The 17,685-nt window shown below is 44.3% G+C and overlaps 1 protein-coding gene across 2 annotated transcripts in view; it reads right to left on the bottom strand.

Annotated features, from left to right (window-relative positions):
• Window positions 1-17,685, bottom strand: part of USP7 (ubiquitin specific peptidase 7) — a 56,496-nt gene that overhangs the window by 16,229 nt on the left and 22,582 nt on the right. The window contains exons 2-10 of one of the 2 annotated variants that reach the window (XM_019928730.3): window positions 14,264-14,368; window positions 8,992-9,190; window positions 6,887-7,025; window positions 6,140-6,228; window positions 4,196-4,304; window positions 3,217-3,347; window positions 2,705-2,759; window positions 1,614-1,694; window positions 1,423-1,513 (exon numbers count right to left, since the gene is read on the bottom strand). In XM_019928730.3, the coding sequence (XP_019784289.1) occupies window positions 1,423-1,513; window positions 1,614-1,694; window positions 2,705-2,759; window positions 3,217-3,347; window positions 4,196-4,304; window positions 6,140-6,228; window positions 6,887-7,025; window positions 8,992-9,190; window positions 14,264-14,368 (999 nt within the window). Of the gene's footprint in view, window positions 1-1,422; window positions 1,514-1,613; window positions 1,695-2,704; window positions 2,760-3,216; window positions 3,348-4,195; window positions 4,305-6,139; window positions 6,229-6,886; window positions 7,026-8,991; window positions 9,191-13,352; window positions 13,489-14,263; window positions 14,369-17,685 lie in introns of those variants that run through there. The other variant, XM_019928731.2, reaches the window with a different exon arrangement.

Genomic DNA, 17,685 nt, shown 5'->3' with positions numbered 1-17,685 from the left:
GGAGTGAAAAGGCAAGCCCCACGCTGGCGGAGAGCCCGAAACCCAGGCGAGCAGCAGCGAACACAGCCCGTGAAGAACTCGCGCGTTGTGGCCGTGAGGGAGTAACAGGAAGCGCACTCCCTCCCTTGCACTGGGCTCCATTACAAGGCCAACAACCGTATTCACACGCTAGACAACAGGCAGGACAGGATGTGGCCACTGAGAGCCCTCCAACGCCCCAGCTCACTGCGTGGAACTTCCAGGCTGCAGCGCAGGGCAGAGAAACCCCAACGGGCCCCAGAGTCTCCCTGAGACAGAGTGGGGATTTCAGGGGCCCGAGGCAGTGGCCACGTGCAGGACGGAGGGCCCTGGGGAGAGCCACGCGGGAGAGCCCCGGCGACGTGAGAGGCTCCTCCTGGTCTCGAAGGAATCAGCTATCTCCAAATAACGAAATGTGCCCCGGAACAAAGGGTAAGAATATCCAATACCCAACAGGATAAAAATCACAACAGCTGGCATCCAATAAAAGATGACCAGACAGGCAAAGAAGCTGGAACTCACAGCCAGAGATGGAAAGCGAATCGATGGAGACAAGATCCAGAAATCACGGAATTATTGGACCAGGACATCAAGTTATTACGAACTACATTCCATATGTTCAGGAAGACACCCAAATTGCCAATAAGCGTTCGAAAAGGTAAAATCTCCCCGACTTCCAGGGCAATGCAAATTGAACTCAAGATAGCACCATTCTCCCACCAAAACACCAGTCTGACGACTGACGGCTCTGGAGTGGATGTGGAACAACTGCTCGCACCCTACTGGTGGAGCAGAAATGGATAAACTGCTGTATCTGCTAAGCTCGACATATACACACAGGCCCTACAAGCCAGCATTCCACTCACCGTAAATGCACCAGGGGCGGACACAAGACCGGCCAACAAGCCTCACACCTACCAGCCTCACACTGAAAACAACCCGAACACCCATCAAGGAAAGAATGGTTTCAAACATTTGTGTTATGTTCCTGAAGTGGAATACTATAAAGCCATGAAAATGACCCGATACTGCTGCTCAATATAAGGATGAAGTGCACGGAGGCAACGCTGAGAAAAAGAAAAGAGAGAACGAGACACATACCCTACACGATGCCATCTACGTAAATAAATACCACAGAAGTAACCGAGGAAAGAATGTCAGCAGGCCAAACAGTGGTTTCCTGTGAGGAGGGGGAGGCAGTGACCAGAAAGGGCCACCATCTTGCTTTGCAAATGTTCTGTTTCTTGACCTGGGTGGGGTCACCAGACTGTGTTCATTCAGTACCTTCATCATTTGGGCAATTTTCTCTACACTGTATTTCAATAAAAACCACCGTGTCAATGAAGCATTATACCAAACCAAATTATGAAAAGGTGGTGGTGCCATTATGTACACAGAACTTACTATTTTTCTTTCCTTTTATACTTAGCTGGATATCATAATAATCTTCTCTTCTATCAGATCGGTAGTCTACTTCTTTACACTGGATATATGACTACAAATAAGGAAAATAAGATGGCTTAAGCATTAACCGTCAAAATATTTGCATGTTTAAAATCTTTAAAAATCACTCTTTAAAACTGGTTATCACATACCACCATCTTGCCTCTGAATAATTTAGGTATGGTGCCTTCTACACACGTGCCTTTCATCTTATTTTCCACATTATCAAGCAACTGGAAGAGAAAGTTTTGGCTTTCAGAAAATGTTATGCTTAATTAACGTACAGTAATTTGAAATGTGACTAGGAAATTTCAATGGTCAAAGAAATTCTAGACTATAAATATTATGACCTTTAGCATGCAATTATCAAAAACATACAAAAATCTTCTTCCTTGGTTGGATATTTACAAAAATATCTACATGCAACAGTTGAGATTAACCCTCTATACAGCCTTTGGAATGAATTATTAATCTGTAGTGCCTTTAGAAGCATTTTTTATATTCATTTTACCTCTGTGGGAAAGCATGTAAATTGAGCACTAAACTTAACTCGTATTGGTCCACACCAAGAGATTAATGAGGTTGAGCCTGTCAACAGGATTGACTGGTTTGTCCATGGATATTTAATGAACTGGATTCAATCCAGCTAGTGCTGCAAAAAAGAAAACACACCTTGCCCAGCCAATCACCTTGAATAGCCATTTCATGTTGTGTGTGAGTGTGTGTGTGTGTGTGTGTGTATTTCTTTCATCACAACTGGAAGAGTGCGCGTCTGCTAGTGACTAGAGATGGTCTGGGGGAAGATCCCCCACACAGAGGTCTGCCTCAACCAGAAGTTCTGTGCCAAGGCGGGGTCTGGGTCTTGTGCTACAGAGTAAGAACAGAAGTCACTATTCTAAAGTGAAGTGGGATCATCAGGACAGCTACTCAAGCCAATCTGTTGTTTCTTGGATTAGTAACTCTGGTAATTATGCCAACTTAACACATTAAAAGTACACTACCTATACTATTCAAATTTACATTTTCCCTCACACTTCCCTATCAAATAATTTTTCAGTCTTTCTGGTTTTAAACTAGATACATGCTGTCTTTTCTTTCTAGCCTAGTTCTGGTCCTGAACAAAGATGGGCATAACTGGAATGATAGTGACTGAAGTAGGCCTGAGGTTTTACTTGGTAACAACTTCTGACAGTGCTTCAAAATATGAAATGTAAGTAGTAAACAATTCCGGCTGAAAACTCACCACTCGACAGAGTTCTTGAACATCATGTTGCATGAAGCTATCTAACGTTTCCCACCTTAGAGAGATAAAATGAATTTATATTTAAACTTCCAGATTTCAAACAAGAGTAAATTAACAAGCAACTCAGACTAAAAAACCGAACCATGTAATTAGTCATTATTCTTAAATTTTTATGAAGATTATAATTCAAAGACAAACTGAATTTTATCCAGACACCAAAACGTTCACAACTTTATACTGTTCTGAACATCTTACTGCAAGGGGAGGTCGTGTTTGCAAGTAAATGTACAGAAACTTGGAGACCATATGTTATCCTTTCCTTGACAGGTAAACCTAAGTGGTGAACTGCTTCTCAAGCAAAATTCTAAAAGCCTCCATTTCCAAAGAGGTCAAACAAAGGACACTGATAAAATGCCCTGACATACTCAAGTGCCTGAGCTCTGCTCTCAACCCTTCCCCGTCCACTAACTCAGCCCTCGAGCAGCAGAATGGACAGGTCTCCCAACACATACCCGAACGACTTGGTCAGCTTCTTTGTTCCTACGGGCTTATCACTGTGCTGTAATTCATAGAACACTCTTTGCAATGCTAAAGGGACGCTTTTGGATGAATCGTCGCCCTCTGTCGGCATCATGTACACAGCCTAAAAGAATTGATTCAGAAATAAAAATGGAATTTTATGTGAAAGTATCATTTCTAACACCACAATGACGAAGGCAGTTGGGTAGGGCTTTTAACTATCCCCCCCCCCAAAGGGTCAAAAGGTCTTTTAAAAATCAAGACAGTGAAAAAAGAATTTTAAAAATGACTTAAGGCTCACCATCCAATGAGAACCACTTCTATTTCATACTTCTTAGAGCAGAGCAACATTTTTTAACTTAACATGACTTTGAACAAAAGAGTTGATGGAACTTCAATGCTACTGCAATTAACCACACTCAACTATCCCCAAGATATCATCCTATCTTGGTAATTAACGCTGCCTGGAAGAATGGTGCGAAAAGGACACGCCAGCAGACCAGCCAATGGTCCCCCCAACACCAGGAGTGTGTGCTGCCTGCGCTGCTCCCCTGCTTGCACGGCATTCCTAAAGGGCAAGTAACTATCCTCCGTTAGATTTTATATTTTTTAGAAGTTTTAGCTATAGTAAGTGAAAAATTAAGATTCCTGACCAGGAGTTTTTCAACTAATCAATTTTAATATAAAACTTTTCAAATGTTGCTGCTAATGACTTTCATATTTTTTAAAAAAGCTTTTATTATTTCTAGCCCAATAAAGTTAGGTTTGTCGGCTGTGGTAAACTTTTCATCACCTAAGTTAGCTTCACAAGCGTCCGAACACTGAGGAATAGAGCTATGTATAAGCATAAAGCAGGGGCCTCCCTGGAGACGCGGCAAGAGACAAGTCTGGTGACGGGGCTTTGCTTGCCCCTTAATACTTGAGAGAAAAGGGTGGGTGGAAGGTTGAGGGAGAGAAACACCATCCATTTACCTTTCGCAGTTGGTTTGTGAAAAATAAAGTCTGCAGCAGGCTGTTCATGTAACAAGTCGCTCCCTGATTCTTTAAACCGACATAGCCCGTGTGCTTCTTTGAATCCCACCTACAAGATCAGTTTGAGGTTGAGGGAAAACTGCACAGGACACCTCCTTGCTTCTGCAACGTGTGTGGGCGAGGGGACTGGGGGCCGGCACCTCACTGCTCTGCACCACCACCTCCTTCCCACCATCCTGACACGGGGTGACGACGTCCGAGCACCCGCCTCCAAGTGAATAACTCGTTGCCAGGCTGGCAGTTATCACACGGCTCCCTCCGGCAGTCACCAGTTTTGTCTGCTCAAGCACGTGGGCCAGTGCGAACTCAGCCCGGCACCGGAGAGGCGGCCTCCGCGCAGTGTGCTGACAGCAGCAGTGCCATCATTTACCCAGAGCAGCACTCTCAGAGAGGAGTTCAAGTCTATTTCTATCAAACTGAGTCCCAGTGTGGCTCCCTCACACACACGTCGGCTCACACGTGTAGTCAGCACAAGGCGGGACGGGAACAGCCGAAACCCCTCTTTTCTGTAGCGTCCCGTACACGGAGAAGGACAGGCATGCATACCGGCAGGTTCAGACCTCAATTCCAAGAGCCGTTTCCCTTTACTCTGTTATACAGGTGGTTGGTTAGGAGAGAGAACGGTCTGTACCCTCTCGCCCCCAAGAGTTAACAGGAAGCAGAACAGCCCTCCCCAGCGCTATCCCCTCCCCCTCTGTGCACGGTGCAAATGTGTGACCACTGCTAGACATTTACTGTGAGTTCAGGCCAGCAGGACTCTGATGCCGGGGGTAAGAGGTTTTTGCAAGACTGAACCAAGATACCTGTTTTGATTGGTAAGTCTGAAAAACCCAATCTACTTTCTTAGTCAAAAGATGTATCATAAGCATAGGGGGAATGTTTTCTAAAGGAAGGGGAAAAACCCCACAAAAAGTTTAACTAGAAATACCACCTTTTTACCCCCCACTCCTGGTATCTGAATACAATTCAAGGGTATGTTTCCAAAAGGCTACTCAAGAAAAGCCTGATTCCTCTGATATCAGCCCAATGAATATGAAAACTAATAAATCTTATTTGTTTTAAAATTTCCCAGGGCCACATGCAGGCCACCTTAGCCAGGACCTGGACTGAATGACCTGACCACCCTTCTGGGCTGTCGGCTGCCCATCCCACCCGGGGCAGCCTACGCACTCATGCCAGAGGAGGGCCACGTGGGAAGAGAAAAAAAAAACGGGAAGAGACAGGGGCGCCTACACTTGACTCCTTCCCACCTAGGCTGCACTTTATTTCTTCGCTCGTTGGCCTTAAGAGTCCTGCTCGTCTACAACCTGATCCCAAGGCACCATCTCAGCCCTCTTCACACTCTCCTAGTGCCCCGCCCACCTCAAACTTCCCTGCCAGGTGTCCTTACTCACACCCTTCTCCCCACCTCCAAATTCCCCCGGTCATTCCTTATCAATCAAGGACATCCTCAAGGACATCCGACACATTCTTCAAGGCCGACACCGTGCTCTTGCCCACAGACCGCCTGGACCCAGGGACGGAACCCTCTCCTCCCAGCGCCATCCACACCACAAAATAACAGCACATCTGCTGCTGCAGTTACTGCCGTCAACTCCTCTGCCCGAGTGGTCTTGGAGGTTCTTCGAGGACAGAAAACCACGGCTGCCTTGTTCAACATAATTATATTCCTAGAGCCCAGCAGAGTGTTTGGCACATAGAAACTGCTCAATAAATCCGCCACACAAAGGCATGAACGTGAAGCTGGCACACGTACGTTGATCTGGTCTGTGTGCCAAGGGATGAGCACACAGAGGGTGCTTATCTGCTGTATATATGCACCTCTGCTCCTTTCACTAGAATTCACAACATCTCTTAATAGCATCCAATTAAAGGAAAACTTACGCAACTCCATGGGGGGCATCCGCCTGTACAAAGACTTCAAAAGTAACTTTGTCATCATCTATAAATCCTTTCTCAGGATCAGTCACTTCCTATAAAAAAAAAATAAGAATATCCAACTTGCATAAGAACCCGCAAATGCTCACTTCATTCCAAACAATTACCCTGTACTTAATCAATTAAAATACTACTTTTTCAAAACACCTAAATTGTGCTTCTAGTTTTGCAGTGCTTTGGCTTGTTTTAAATAATGTTCTCTGAATGAAAACAGCAAAAGCTTGGATGTCTCCTGGAGGAATGGGAGGTGTCAGGGGCTCAGCATCCACTCAGCAGGCAGGGTCTGGGGAGGCTGCCGAGAACCCACTAGAGAGCTGAGCAGGGCGTTCCTAAGTCCTACTGGCTTCCACCTCTGCAAAAGCAGCCCAAACGCGCTGACTTGAGAATTCACTGGTTACAGGAAACCACCCTGCACTATGCCTGCCTCAGTATTATTTCTTTTAAAGGAAACCTAGCCTATCAGGAAGGCTATAAACTACCTTACAATGTTTGACCAAAACACCGAGATGAAGTCCTGTTGGCTGCTAAAAACCTGACGTAGGAAACTGGAGAAAACACGTTTTCAGTTACCTATCCAACTTACAAAGCAAACATTTTGATCCTATAATGAATAGATGGATGTGAAGAATGGAGAATTAGGGAACAAAGAACAACGCTCAGATTATTCAGTCTGAGTACATTGTTACTACTTACACTCCAGGCCATGAAATTGGAAAATCCCCAATCGTTCTCTTTATGGAAGAACAAATGACTGATACGCCGGCTGAACGACTTCTCATCATCTCTGTAATTTATGATCTTCAGCACCGCTTGTGCATGACAGGACCAAGACCTGTTCAGGGAGGACAATCTAAGCCTCAGTCGACAGATTTACCTGACTTTTACACAATTTTTAAAACAGCACACAAAACCTCCCATATTTTTTCCTTCTATTTTTTAGATGGAATAAGGGGACACACATTATCTTTAATGGAGAAAAAAATGTGAAGAGGGTCTGGCGGTGCCCTTGTGTGATCTGGAGTGATTTAACTCAATGCTTTATGTCTTTTTTTCTTTAATTTTTAAAATTTTATTTATTTATTTTTGGCTGTGTTGGTTCTTCGCTGCTGCGCGCGGGCTTTCTGTAGTTGCGGTGAGCAGGGGCTACTCCTCGTTGCAGTGCGTGGGCTTCTCATTGCGGTGGCTTCTCTTGTTGCGGAGCACGGGCTCTAGGCGTGCTGGCTTCAGTAGTTGCGGCACACGGGCTCTAGAGCTCAGGCTCAGTGGTTGTGGCTCACGGGCTCTAGAGCTCAGGCTCAGTAGTTGTGGCGCCCAGGCTTAGTTGCTCCGCGGTATGTGAGATCTTCCCGGGCCAGGGATCGAATCTGTGTCCGCTGCGTTGGCAGGCAGATTCCTATCCACTGTGCCACCAGGGAAGCCCCTATGTCTTTTGAATTTCTAAAAGGTTTCAAGTTTTTTACTGGTATCTATAAAATACAAGTGTTTGAACTTTAAATACTGTCCTTAGATTTTACAAGAGACAATAGCTTTTTGGTCAGATAATAGTTCTAGTACCTAATACGGCTATTACTTGAATAGAAGAATGATGATAAAGCTATTTTTTAGGTGAACAGACCTAAAGCTGTAGGCTCTACTAATAAGTGTCACTCCTGCCCCACTCAGGTGCTGTGAGGCTTCCACACCAGGCTGTATAGGGGGCTCTGAGCAAGGATGCCACCACCCGAGAATAACGGCAGGTGCGGTTGTTTGGGGCAGACCCCAAAAGGGTCCCTGGATCAACGTGTAAAATGTTTAAAAACCAACTTAAAGTGGAGCTTTTATAAAGGAAGGTTTTGACTGAACTCATTAGACTGAGCTTTTTATAAAGGAATGTTTCGACTGCAGACTCATCAGAACAAGGGCAAGGGCAGTGTTGTTCCCGCGGGGATGCCGCTCGCTCGGGATGCCATCGCTGGACATGGACTGCTGGATGTTTCCCAAACTACCGTTCAGGCTCAAGTTGTCTGTCAGACTAATAAAACCAACCCAGCCTCAACGCTCATCAGATCAGATCATAATGTGAACGGAACACAAGAAGTAAAAATTTGGCCAAGGCCCTGACTGCCCCATAAAACTGGCTTCTTAAACACTCAAGTAAAGAGGAAAATGAAAGCTTTGGCAGAACAGCTGGAACCAGCGCCCTTTGGGGAACATCTTCATCAAGGGTGCCAAGGGCCATAATTGCAGTGGCAGGGAGACGTGGTCAAGGAAGCAGCTTTCCCGTGGGTTCATGGATGTGGAATGAGAAAGGGTGACAGTGATCTGGAATCCATCCCTTCAATCTCTCAACTGTGCTTCTGATAAACGTTGAACAGCGACACTTTGCTTTTTAATTTTAACTTTCTGAATAACCCATAGAAATTGGTTAACATACAGTGAGGATGTCTGCCTGCAGAATTTTCCTTAACTACAATTTCCCCCCCTAGCAGTTACTGGTAGAATAAGAAATACACCTGGTAATCCAGCAGTCAGCTAGTCCAGATAGGCCCTGATTCCATGTTCCACGGGCAGGTAGATTCTAACACACAAAGTTCAGTTTATTTGCAAGAAAAATATACACCTTTTCTAGTTTGGATATAGTACCTACCAGTGAGTTTTAAAGAGGGAATTGTATTTAATATAACTTAAAATCAAATGACTATGTAAAGGCAGAAAGGGAATTCAAAGAGAAATCCAAAATTCAAAGAGGCCAATTTGGCTTCCAATAATGTACTAGAACTACTTGCGGATTTGTAATTGCATCATTTAAACTGTCTTACGTGGAATCAGATTCAGCATTGCACTGGAGAAAGAATCCTACGCTTTTTTGGTGTGGTCTGTCTGGATAAAAGCGTGGCATCACCATAATCTTCCATGGCAGATTTCGCACAAAACACGGAGGGCTAAGGACCGACTCACTCAGTCTGCTGAAGCGCTCGACAGTGAACTGAAAGGTTGCCTCGGAGCGCCAACTCGTGTCTGCAAGAAAACGCTTTGTCAATCACCAAGCCCGGCATTGTCAGACAACACTGAAAGCAGCACAAACCTGGGTTAACCATTCTATATTCAACTGCTAAAATCTAACCCTTTGGGGAAAGGATAGCATCATTTCCAATTTAGTAACAATCTAAAACTGTGAGATGACATATAGTTTGTGTAAATGAAATCCCAAACTCAGAGGGCTAGCAACACACACCTGCATTCCCCACCAGACGAGCTCAGTGTGATTAAGAATGTCTATTCTACTCTGTCTTAATTCCCAAGTAATCCGCAGTGAGTGGAGAGACTGGAGAAAAGGAGTAAAACTTCTCACGTCACATCTGTTCAAGGACAGGACTTGAGGAGGAAAAGAAAAGGGCTTGAGACTTGGGCTGAGTGTGGAGAAGAAACATGAATTTGCAGGCAAACAAGAACTTCCGAGGAGTGGGCGACAGCCATTCCTGGGAAGCGCAGCACTGTTTAGAGATAAGAAGATTCCTAAGAAGTTAGCTAAAAATAAATGTTAACTTCATTAGTTCACAATTTTGGTGAAATATCAGACTAGATTCTCTAAGGGGAATTATTTGAAAAAAAGAAGAAACTGGCATTCCTTTTGACGTGAACAAAATGAACTATTAAATTTACTCAGCAAGACCAAAGGCCAATTTAAGAAATCAAGATTTCCCCCAATAAAATGCAAAGCACTGATACAAATTCAACTAAAAGTCACACTTGGAATTCCAGCTTTTTCTGTTGCTGACTATTCCTTTCAAGTGACCCAGGCTGTGGATTAGTTTTGACAAACCCAGCAGTGTCCATGCTTCTCCAGCTCTCCCCGTGAGGGGAGCAGCTCTCCCAAGGCCACCCGCCAACCTGTTACCGGCCAGCACTTTTATAAAATATAATAAAACTGCCGCAGGAAGGCCAAATTGCTATACAAGTTTCTAAGCGCTTCCTCTCTCTGTGCCTATCTCGTGGCAGATTGGGGACAGTTCACAGGCCCAGGGGCCAAGGGCCACACTTGGTCTATAGAATAACAGGAAGGCCTTCTCTGGCTGAGAAGCAGGTGCTACTTTGACATCCCTGACCCCACGCACAAAGTGGGGTTCGCAGGTCTGTGCCCTCAGCCCGTCTCTACACTTCACTCAGGTCACTGCGGTGCAGACTTCTCCGCACACAGAACTGCCTCCACTGTGACTGAATTTGTTCTTAAGAAAACATGTCCATCAGTCCTCATGAGAGGGTAGTATTCTTTACCAAAGAAATAAAACCCAAAAGGATGTGTAACAGCGCTTTTATCTTCGTTTAAAGGCTCTCCGTCCCCATCTTTTTTTTTTTTTTTTTTTTTACTACCCGTAACCTGGCTCAGCTGTTAGCAGAGAGGCCCTCAAAGGAAGAGCAGCTGGATGGGTGCGTTTTGCATTCGAGCCTCCTCAAGGGGCAGGTATTACCCTCATCCCTTGCACAGATGAGAGTCCACGGAAAAGACAAGCAACTTGTTCCAGAGAATGAGGTCCAGAATGGCTGAGGAGAAGAGTGGGCCACTCCTCCACAGCCACACAAATCATATTTGAGCAGCATTTAAACCCCACAAGGTAGGCAAGGGCAGGTGTTACTTAATTCCCACTTTACAGATGAAGAAACCGAGGCCTGCTGAGGTTAAGTGGCTTATCTCATCCAAGGTGTTAAGAAGTGAGCACAGGGGGTCTCAGTACCCAAGATCTGGACACTGAGCACAGTGACCCTGCCTCTGGTTTGTAAACTGCCATCCTAGAGTTTAGGTGACCAAACGCAGAGCCCAATAAACCCGGCCTGCTGTACAGTGATGGCAGGACACACTCCTGGGACCTAAGGACATCATGTCGCAAGCCCCCCCCCCCCAACTCACCTACTTGACTGTCAGTTACCATTCAGGTCTTTGTAGGATTAGTTTTATACAGACAAAAAAATGATACACATTATAAATGCCTTTTTGCTCTTCCTCCCGACCCTTTAGTCAAATTCCTCAATTTATCTTAAACATTAAATAGGACCACACGATGGGGAGCTCAGCACAGCACGCATCCAGAAGCGGGCTAGCCCTCCAAGGCCAAGGCTCTGGGTCTTGAGCCTGGCGCCACCCTGGCCCCCATGTGCAGTTCACACTTGCTGAATCACACACTAGATGTGAGATTCTGCCTCATGTTCAAGGCACAGGATTATCTTCCAAAGTATGCTAATGAGGAAGTTTAACATGAGATTTCATGTGAATAAAAATGTCACCACCCCACAGCTCCAAGCTCTTCATACTGTGTGGCGTTGGTGGTATAGAGGTGAGCATTGCTGCCTTGCAAACTCTTCATAACTAACTGAATAACTGAAAACCTGTATTGAATACCAGGTCAAGACAGGAGGGTCTACAAAAGAGAAGAAGACGTGAAACCCATCTCTGGCAGATAGGGCCAGCCTTGTTACCCTCCCCTAAGGGAGCTACATGAAAAAATGGGAGGAAGGTACTCGGGATTCCATGTACTATTTGTGCAACTTCCTCTGTATCTATAATTGCTTCAAAACAAAACTTTTTTTTTTTTTTTGGTAAAAGTAGTATACTTGGGATTATGAAGGATACCTTGTATCCTGCAGGATTAGTGTTTCATCCAAACAGAGACTCTAACCTGCCTGAACACCACAGAGCACGGACTCACCTACTCCAGCATCTTATCGCAAATGACAGGATGGCAAGCTCGTGCTACCTGCTGCCCTCAACACATCTTGTCAGAAATCTCGATAACCCACCACTTTAGGTCTTTTTAAAAAAATGGCAGGCCTGAGGTTTCCCCAAATGGCGCTCTTGCAGTAACTGTATCAAACATCGATTATTCATTCTAATACAAGTCTTTGCAAATCCTAGTTAATTCCCAGAAATAAGTTTTTTTTCACGGGTACCAACAATCTAGATCTACAACAATCACTCTCTCCCTCTACTAAACATTCTTCCAACCTGTGTTGCTAGCCACTCAACTACTGTGTAAGAAACTCCCCCTACTAAGAAGGCCTCTCTGTAAAAATCAGATTCTAACTCAGTGTTTCCCATACTGTGTGCCCTCCAAAGATGTTAAAAGGAGATTCAGCAAAAACAGATTCTAACGTTCAGAGGCTTGGGGAATCATTAACAAAACAAGTCTTTTGAAGAAAGATGTTAGGAGGCTGACAGCTTAGACGTACTTTAAGAAACATGCTTAAGCCAGCACTCCTCAAACTTCCTAGATTTTTCTGATCACTTTTCACAACGCACATATCCTGCCATTAAGTGTTTCAAAACACCTATCACTACTGGGAAAACGCTGCTGTAAACGAAGGCTTCTACTCCTAGAAACAGAACCATCTCCCTCCCACCCCCCTTGCCATAGATACGATCTTTCTCTCTCCTGACCCTGGGCCTTTAGAAAGGCCAGGAACAAAGCGTTACTGAAGATCACTTCTACTTTCTCCTGTAACATGCTTTTCCCGTCTGGTAATTCGCAGTAGGAGCATTTCTACTTTTAGGTTCTATAGCACCATTATTTACTACCAATAATTTAGTAAAATTTGCCTCAAAAGGGATTTTATGTACATTATGATCTCCTTATTGATTCTCAAATGAGGCAATCTGGGGCCCCCAGGAGACTTCTAGCCATGTTTAGAGACATTTTCGGTTGTCACGACTGCACAGGGGGTGGGGTGGGGTGGGGTGGTGGTGGTGGTGACAGGTGACACTGCCATCCTACAAGGCACAGGACAGTCCCTTCCAACAAAGAAGTATCCACCAAAAAAGGCATCAGAGGCCAACAGAACCTGCCCTTTTATCCACATCTGTCTCCTCCCAAGCCCTCCCCGTAAAAACACCTGGGGAAAAACGAGAATGAAATTGCTCTGTGGAAACCAGACCGGGAGGGCTCTGATTGGATTGGACCGCTCACTGCTCCAGGAGAGACTACAATCGATTCCTGACTCACGCCTGGTACATCAGACCTGGTCATGCCTTCCCAACTGCACTCTCTGAACCTCTTTTGGCATCTCCAGGGTCTGAAATAAAACCAAGAGCCCAGCAACCAAGAGACCACACCCACACCGTTGCCCTCATCTGCGGTGGAAAGTGCACTCCACAGGTAACAAAGCAGCGGGTCAGACCACGCCTCTTTACCTTCCTCAGATATTGCCTCAGCCAGCTGCCAGGGGTAAACCGCACTGTGAGAGAACTCTCAACTACGGCTGCAGTTTCTCATGGAGGCTGAACTTTTGGCAGGAGGTCTGAACAGCAGTCCTTCTGGTGGTGCAGCCCGTGACTGATGGTTTCTTTCAACTGCCCCGTTACACCCCTGGGAAGGACACAACCCTCATGAGGATTGATGGACATGCTTTTGACAGAACATGGTTTCATATTACACTGCAAGATTCCAGGGGCTGCATAAAGTGATTACTGGCTGCTACCTTCTCATGATTTCGACCTGGCAAATGCACAGGTCACACAGTCTAATAAATTACAGCGAAGAAACAGCCTCAAAAGAAAGGCTTTCCTAGGCACAAAATGTCCATGCACGTACAAATGCATACACTTTCCACAGAGAAGATAAAGACCAAAAGTCAGTCTGGGGGACAAAGCCCAAAGCTCGATTCTGGTTTTGCACCTAACCGGAGTGGGGAGAGATTATTAGCTACAAACAACTGATATACTTGCTACAATAAGAATGCAATAGAAAGCCACGTTCCAGTGTCTAGAAGTATCGTGCTGCAGACGAGAAGGAAAGGACAGTAAGATATACTTGTGTTCTGAATACTAGGAGTGGCTGGAAAATTAATTGTAGGCCTGAGCAAATACCCATCTATTACAAACTCCTGTATTTCAACCTTCTCTCCTAGGCTGGGGAAAATCAACTTACCTTGAAATCTGTAGGCAACCTTGAAATTTGAAACCAAAACAGGCTCCTAAATTTTCCTCAGATACAACCTCCTGAAAACTAGCTACTCTTAAGAAACTCAGAAGTACTCAAGGAAGAAATGTCTGTTTCCGACAGTTTTTTGCCCAATGCGCGTAAACAAAGCCCAGGTACTTACCGTCCTCCATGTCTTCCTCTGTGTTGTTGTGCCCATCACTCATGGCTACATTCCCGTTGATAACAGGGTTTTGAGTAATTCTTGGTGGGTCATCTGCATCTCCAGCTTTAAAGAAAACAAAGAAATTCCATGATTTTTACCTTCATGGCTTGAATTAGATTAAAAATATATATATATACTTGTACTCTGACAATTTCCAGTCACTATTAAGTTCCAATTGTGCCCAAATAATTGCACTTTAACCCAAAAAGTATTTACTAGTATGTTTACTAAATATAAACTTTTGTTTCTTTCAAAATGCTAAATGGGACTTGAAAACACATTACACCTCACAATAATCAGCTCCATTTGCGATGACCTTTATTTTGACATAGGTCCACGGTTTAAAAGAAGAATTTTAAAAAGGCTTTGGCGGGATTTAGGATTTAAATAGCCTCTACTGCCCATACTTCACATTTAAATCCTGTCCTTCCAGCATGTCAGAATAGCTCACTGCAACTAATGCTGTTCTGTTTGCCTGTACAGTCGGCTTTCCTTGGTAAATCAGACACTCCAATAGAAATTAAGTGTCTCAACTACAAACAGGAGATGTGGTTTTTTAAATAGCTGCACAGTTGTGTCCTTGGACTCCAATACTCAGAGCCTTTACACCATTAGGATCAGCAGTCAATCTGATTCAGCACCATGGAGAGCACCCTCCCCTTTCCCCTCTAGACAAACTCCAAACTCCAATTGTCAGGTTACTTTTCTCAAATAATTCCTGAATATAAACCATCCGATTTTCCTTCTTAAGCATCTCAAAACACACGTTAGAAATCCTTGGAAGCTAAGAAACAGGTATTACTACTCAAATTTAGACCACTGCCACTCCTGATACTTTTGTTTTATTAAATATCAATATATACAGTTAATTAGCAATTGTGTTAAAAGCTGTCTATGAAAACATAAAATTTTAAACTGACCCCTCAACCATGACATCCTGACAGAAAAACTGGGGGAGGGAAGTAGGGAAAGGAGAAATTCCTTTTCCTGTTGCTTAACTAGCTTGAACTCTAAACTCTAAAACTTATATGCTTAAAAAGCAAAATGAAACATTGGGTGCTTTGACAGAATTTCCACATTTACCCTCCTAAATTAACCATTTCAGGGAATTCCCTGGCAATCCAGTGGTTAGGACTCTGCACTTTCACTGCCGAGGGCCCAAGTTCAATCCCTGGTCAGGGAACTAAGATATCCTGCAGGCCTCGCGGTGTGGCGCCAATAAATAAATAAATAAATAAATATATGCGCATATATATTAACCACCTCAAACCATCACACAAAATATTTTATGAGGAAAAACCCTATGAAGGCCTTTGAAATAAACAGCACATTCCACCAATGGAATATTATGCAGCAGTTTTTTTTAAGGTTCTCAGTGTACCTATATGAAATGTTCTGAGTTATATTAAAGTTTTTAAAAATTAAGGTACCAAGCAATATATATCATCATATGCAACCCTTGCTATAAAAGAGAGAGACTGTGATGGAATAAGAGTGTGTACATTCTCATTTCCCTTTATACCAATAAGCAAACACTGGGAGAACACAAACTAGTAAGAGGTTCTGTAGAAGCAGCAGTAGAGTGATTCTTCACTGCAGACACACACACACACATCACATGAATGCACTATAAATCTTAAAGTAATTTGCTTGACGTAGGCCTGGTACTTTTAATTTAGTTCCTCAGTTCAAATCCAGCCTACGGCAAGAGCTTTAAAACATAGTCTATAATGCACGAATGCAAAAATGACAAAGGTTTCTCTGCAGGTGGCTCCTAAAAGGCAAGGCAAGTAGGGTTCTGCAGCTGAACCAGGTGCTCCTGAGCAATGTCCCATCTTTTACACACGATGGGTACACATTCCTGCTGGGCTGACCAATTTTCCACCCTTCACAGGCCTGGAGACGGTGGTCCAGGCTGGTGGCTGTGAAACTGCAAAAAGCTCCTGGTTGGCCCAGCATGTACATGAGGAACCTGTCGAGCAACAGGCCCTCCCAACCAACTGCCATGGGACCCTTGGAGAAAAGGTTGGCAACTCAAGTCTAGCTCCTAAGGGACTGAATATCCAGTTAAAAAAAGCTTCTCATAAAAATGAGTTAGTTCAACAAGAGGATTAAAATTTTAATTAAGACACGGTAAGTCCCCGGACCAGAATTAAATGATAAAAGCGCCTGATACCACAATCTGTATTAAGCTTCCAGAAATATCCTAAACGATAAGGCTGTCTTTATCATCAAGGAAGAAGTGCAAGATTGGCACATACATATATTTATCACTCTATATAAAGTGATCCTGTTCCCGAATTTTATATCCTGCCTAGTTGGAATTTTCCCAATGTATTAACTCTCATTTGGCCAAATACGAACTACAACACTAATTTTTTTGACACACACAGTTGCAAATACCAATGACAATATGGTATGCCTCAAACACATAGACAAAAAGGTCTCTGATATACTTAAATGTCAAGGAGGGGAGGAGAGCAATTATCATTCCGAAATATATACATGACACCCAGAAATACGAAAGGAGTTCATTTCCATTACTCACAATTGGTAAGCCTTTTGACAACAACCTTGTGATAAGTACCAGAGGCATATTTTAATATATATGTGGCACAAAATACCTTTTTTAAAGAGTGACTTCAGAAACACAAAAGGCTCCCTTGTTTAGTTACAAAGCCTATATTTCCTCCTCTTTTACTGAGGATGCCTGTGCTTACATCCAGCTTTTCTCCCCACAGACTTCTGTTTGTGATGTCACAACCCAGAGCTCCTGACCCCAAAGAACACTGGCCAATTGCTATGGAAATGATGTGGTGCTGATTTAGCACCTGAATCTCACTCCTGGATGAGAAAAATAGAAAATTCCAAATTGTTGGCCTTGACATTTTCTATCACTTCACAAATATTTCTCAAACCTCTCCCCAAAACGCTGGGTAGAGGGAACCAAACAACCCCATTAAACCCACCTCACGGTCTTCCAACTAAGAGTCTATATGCTGCCACCAGGAGGTACCTGGGCCACGAAGATCCAGCCATGCCCCAGAGTCACTCTCGACTCAGCCCCCCAGATTTCTCCTCAAAAGTCCCAACTAGTGGGCTTCCCTGGTGGCGCAGTGGTTGACAGTCCGCCTGCCGATGAGGGGGACACGGGTTCTTGCCCTGGTCCGGGAGGATCCCACATGCCGCGGAGCGGCTGGGCCCGTGAGCCATGGCCGCTGAGCCTGCACGTCCGGAGCCTGTGCTCCGCAACGGGAGAGGCCACAACAGTGAGAGGCCCGCGTACCGCAAAAAAAAAAAAAAAAAAAGTCCCAACTAGTAATACAATCCAGTGAGCAAAACCATGGCTCAGTTAAAAGGGCAGAACACATGGATTACCA

This window comes from Tursiops truncatus, chromosome 15 (assembly GCF_011762595.2).
Source record: "Tursiops truncatus isolate mTurTru1 chromosome 15, mTurTru1.mat.Y, whole genome shotgun sequence".
Classification (NCBI taxonomy): domain Eukaryota; kingdom Metazoa; phylum Chordata; class Mammalia; order Artiodactyla; family Delphinidae; genus Tursiops; species Tursiops truncatus.
This window is presented reverse-complemented; position numbering and strand designations above follow the sequence as displayed.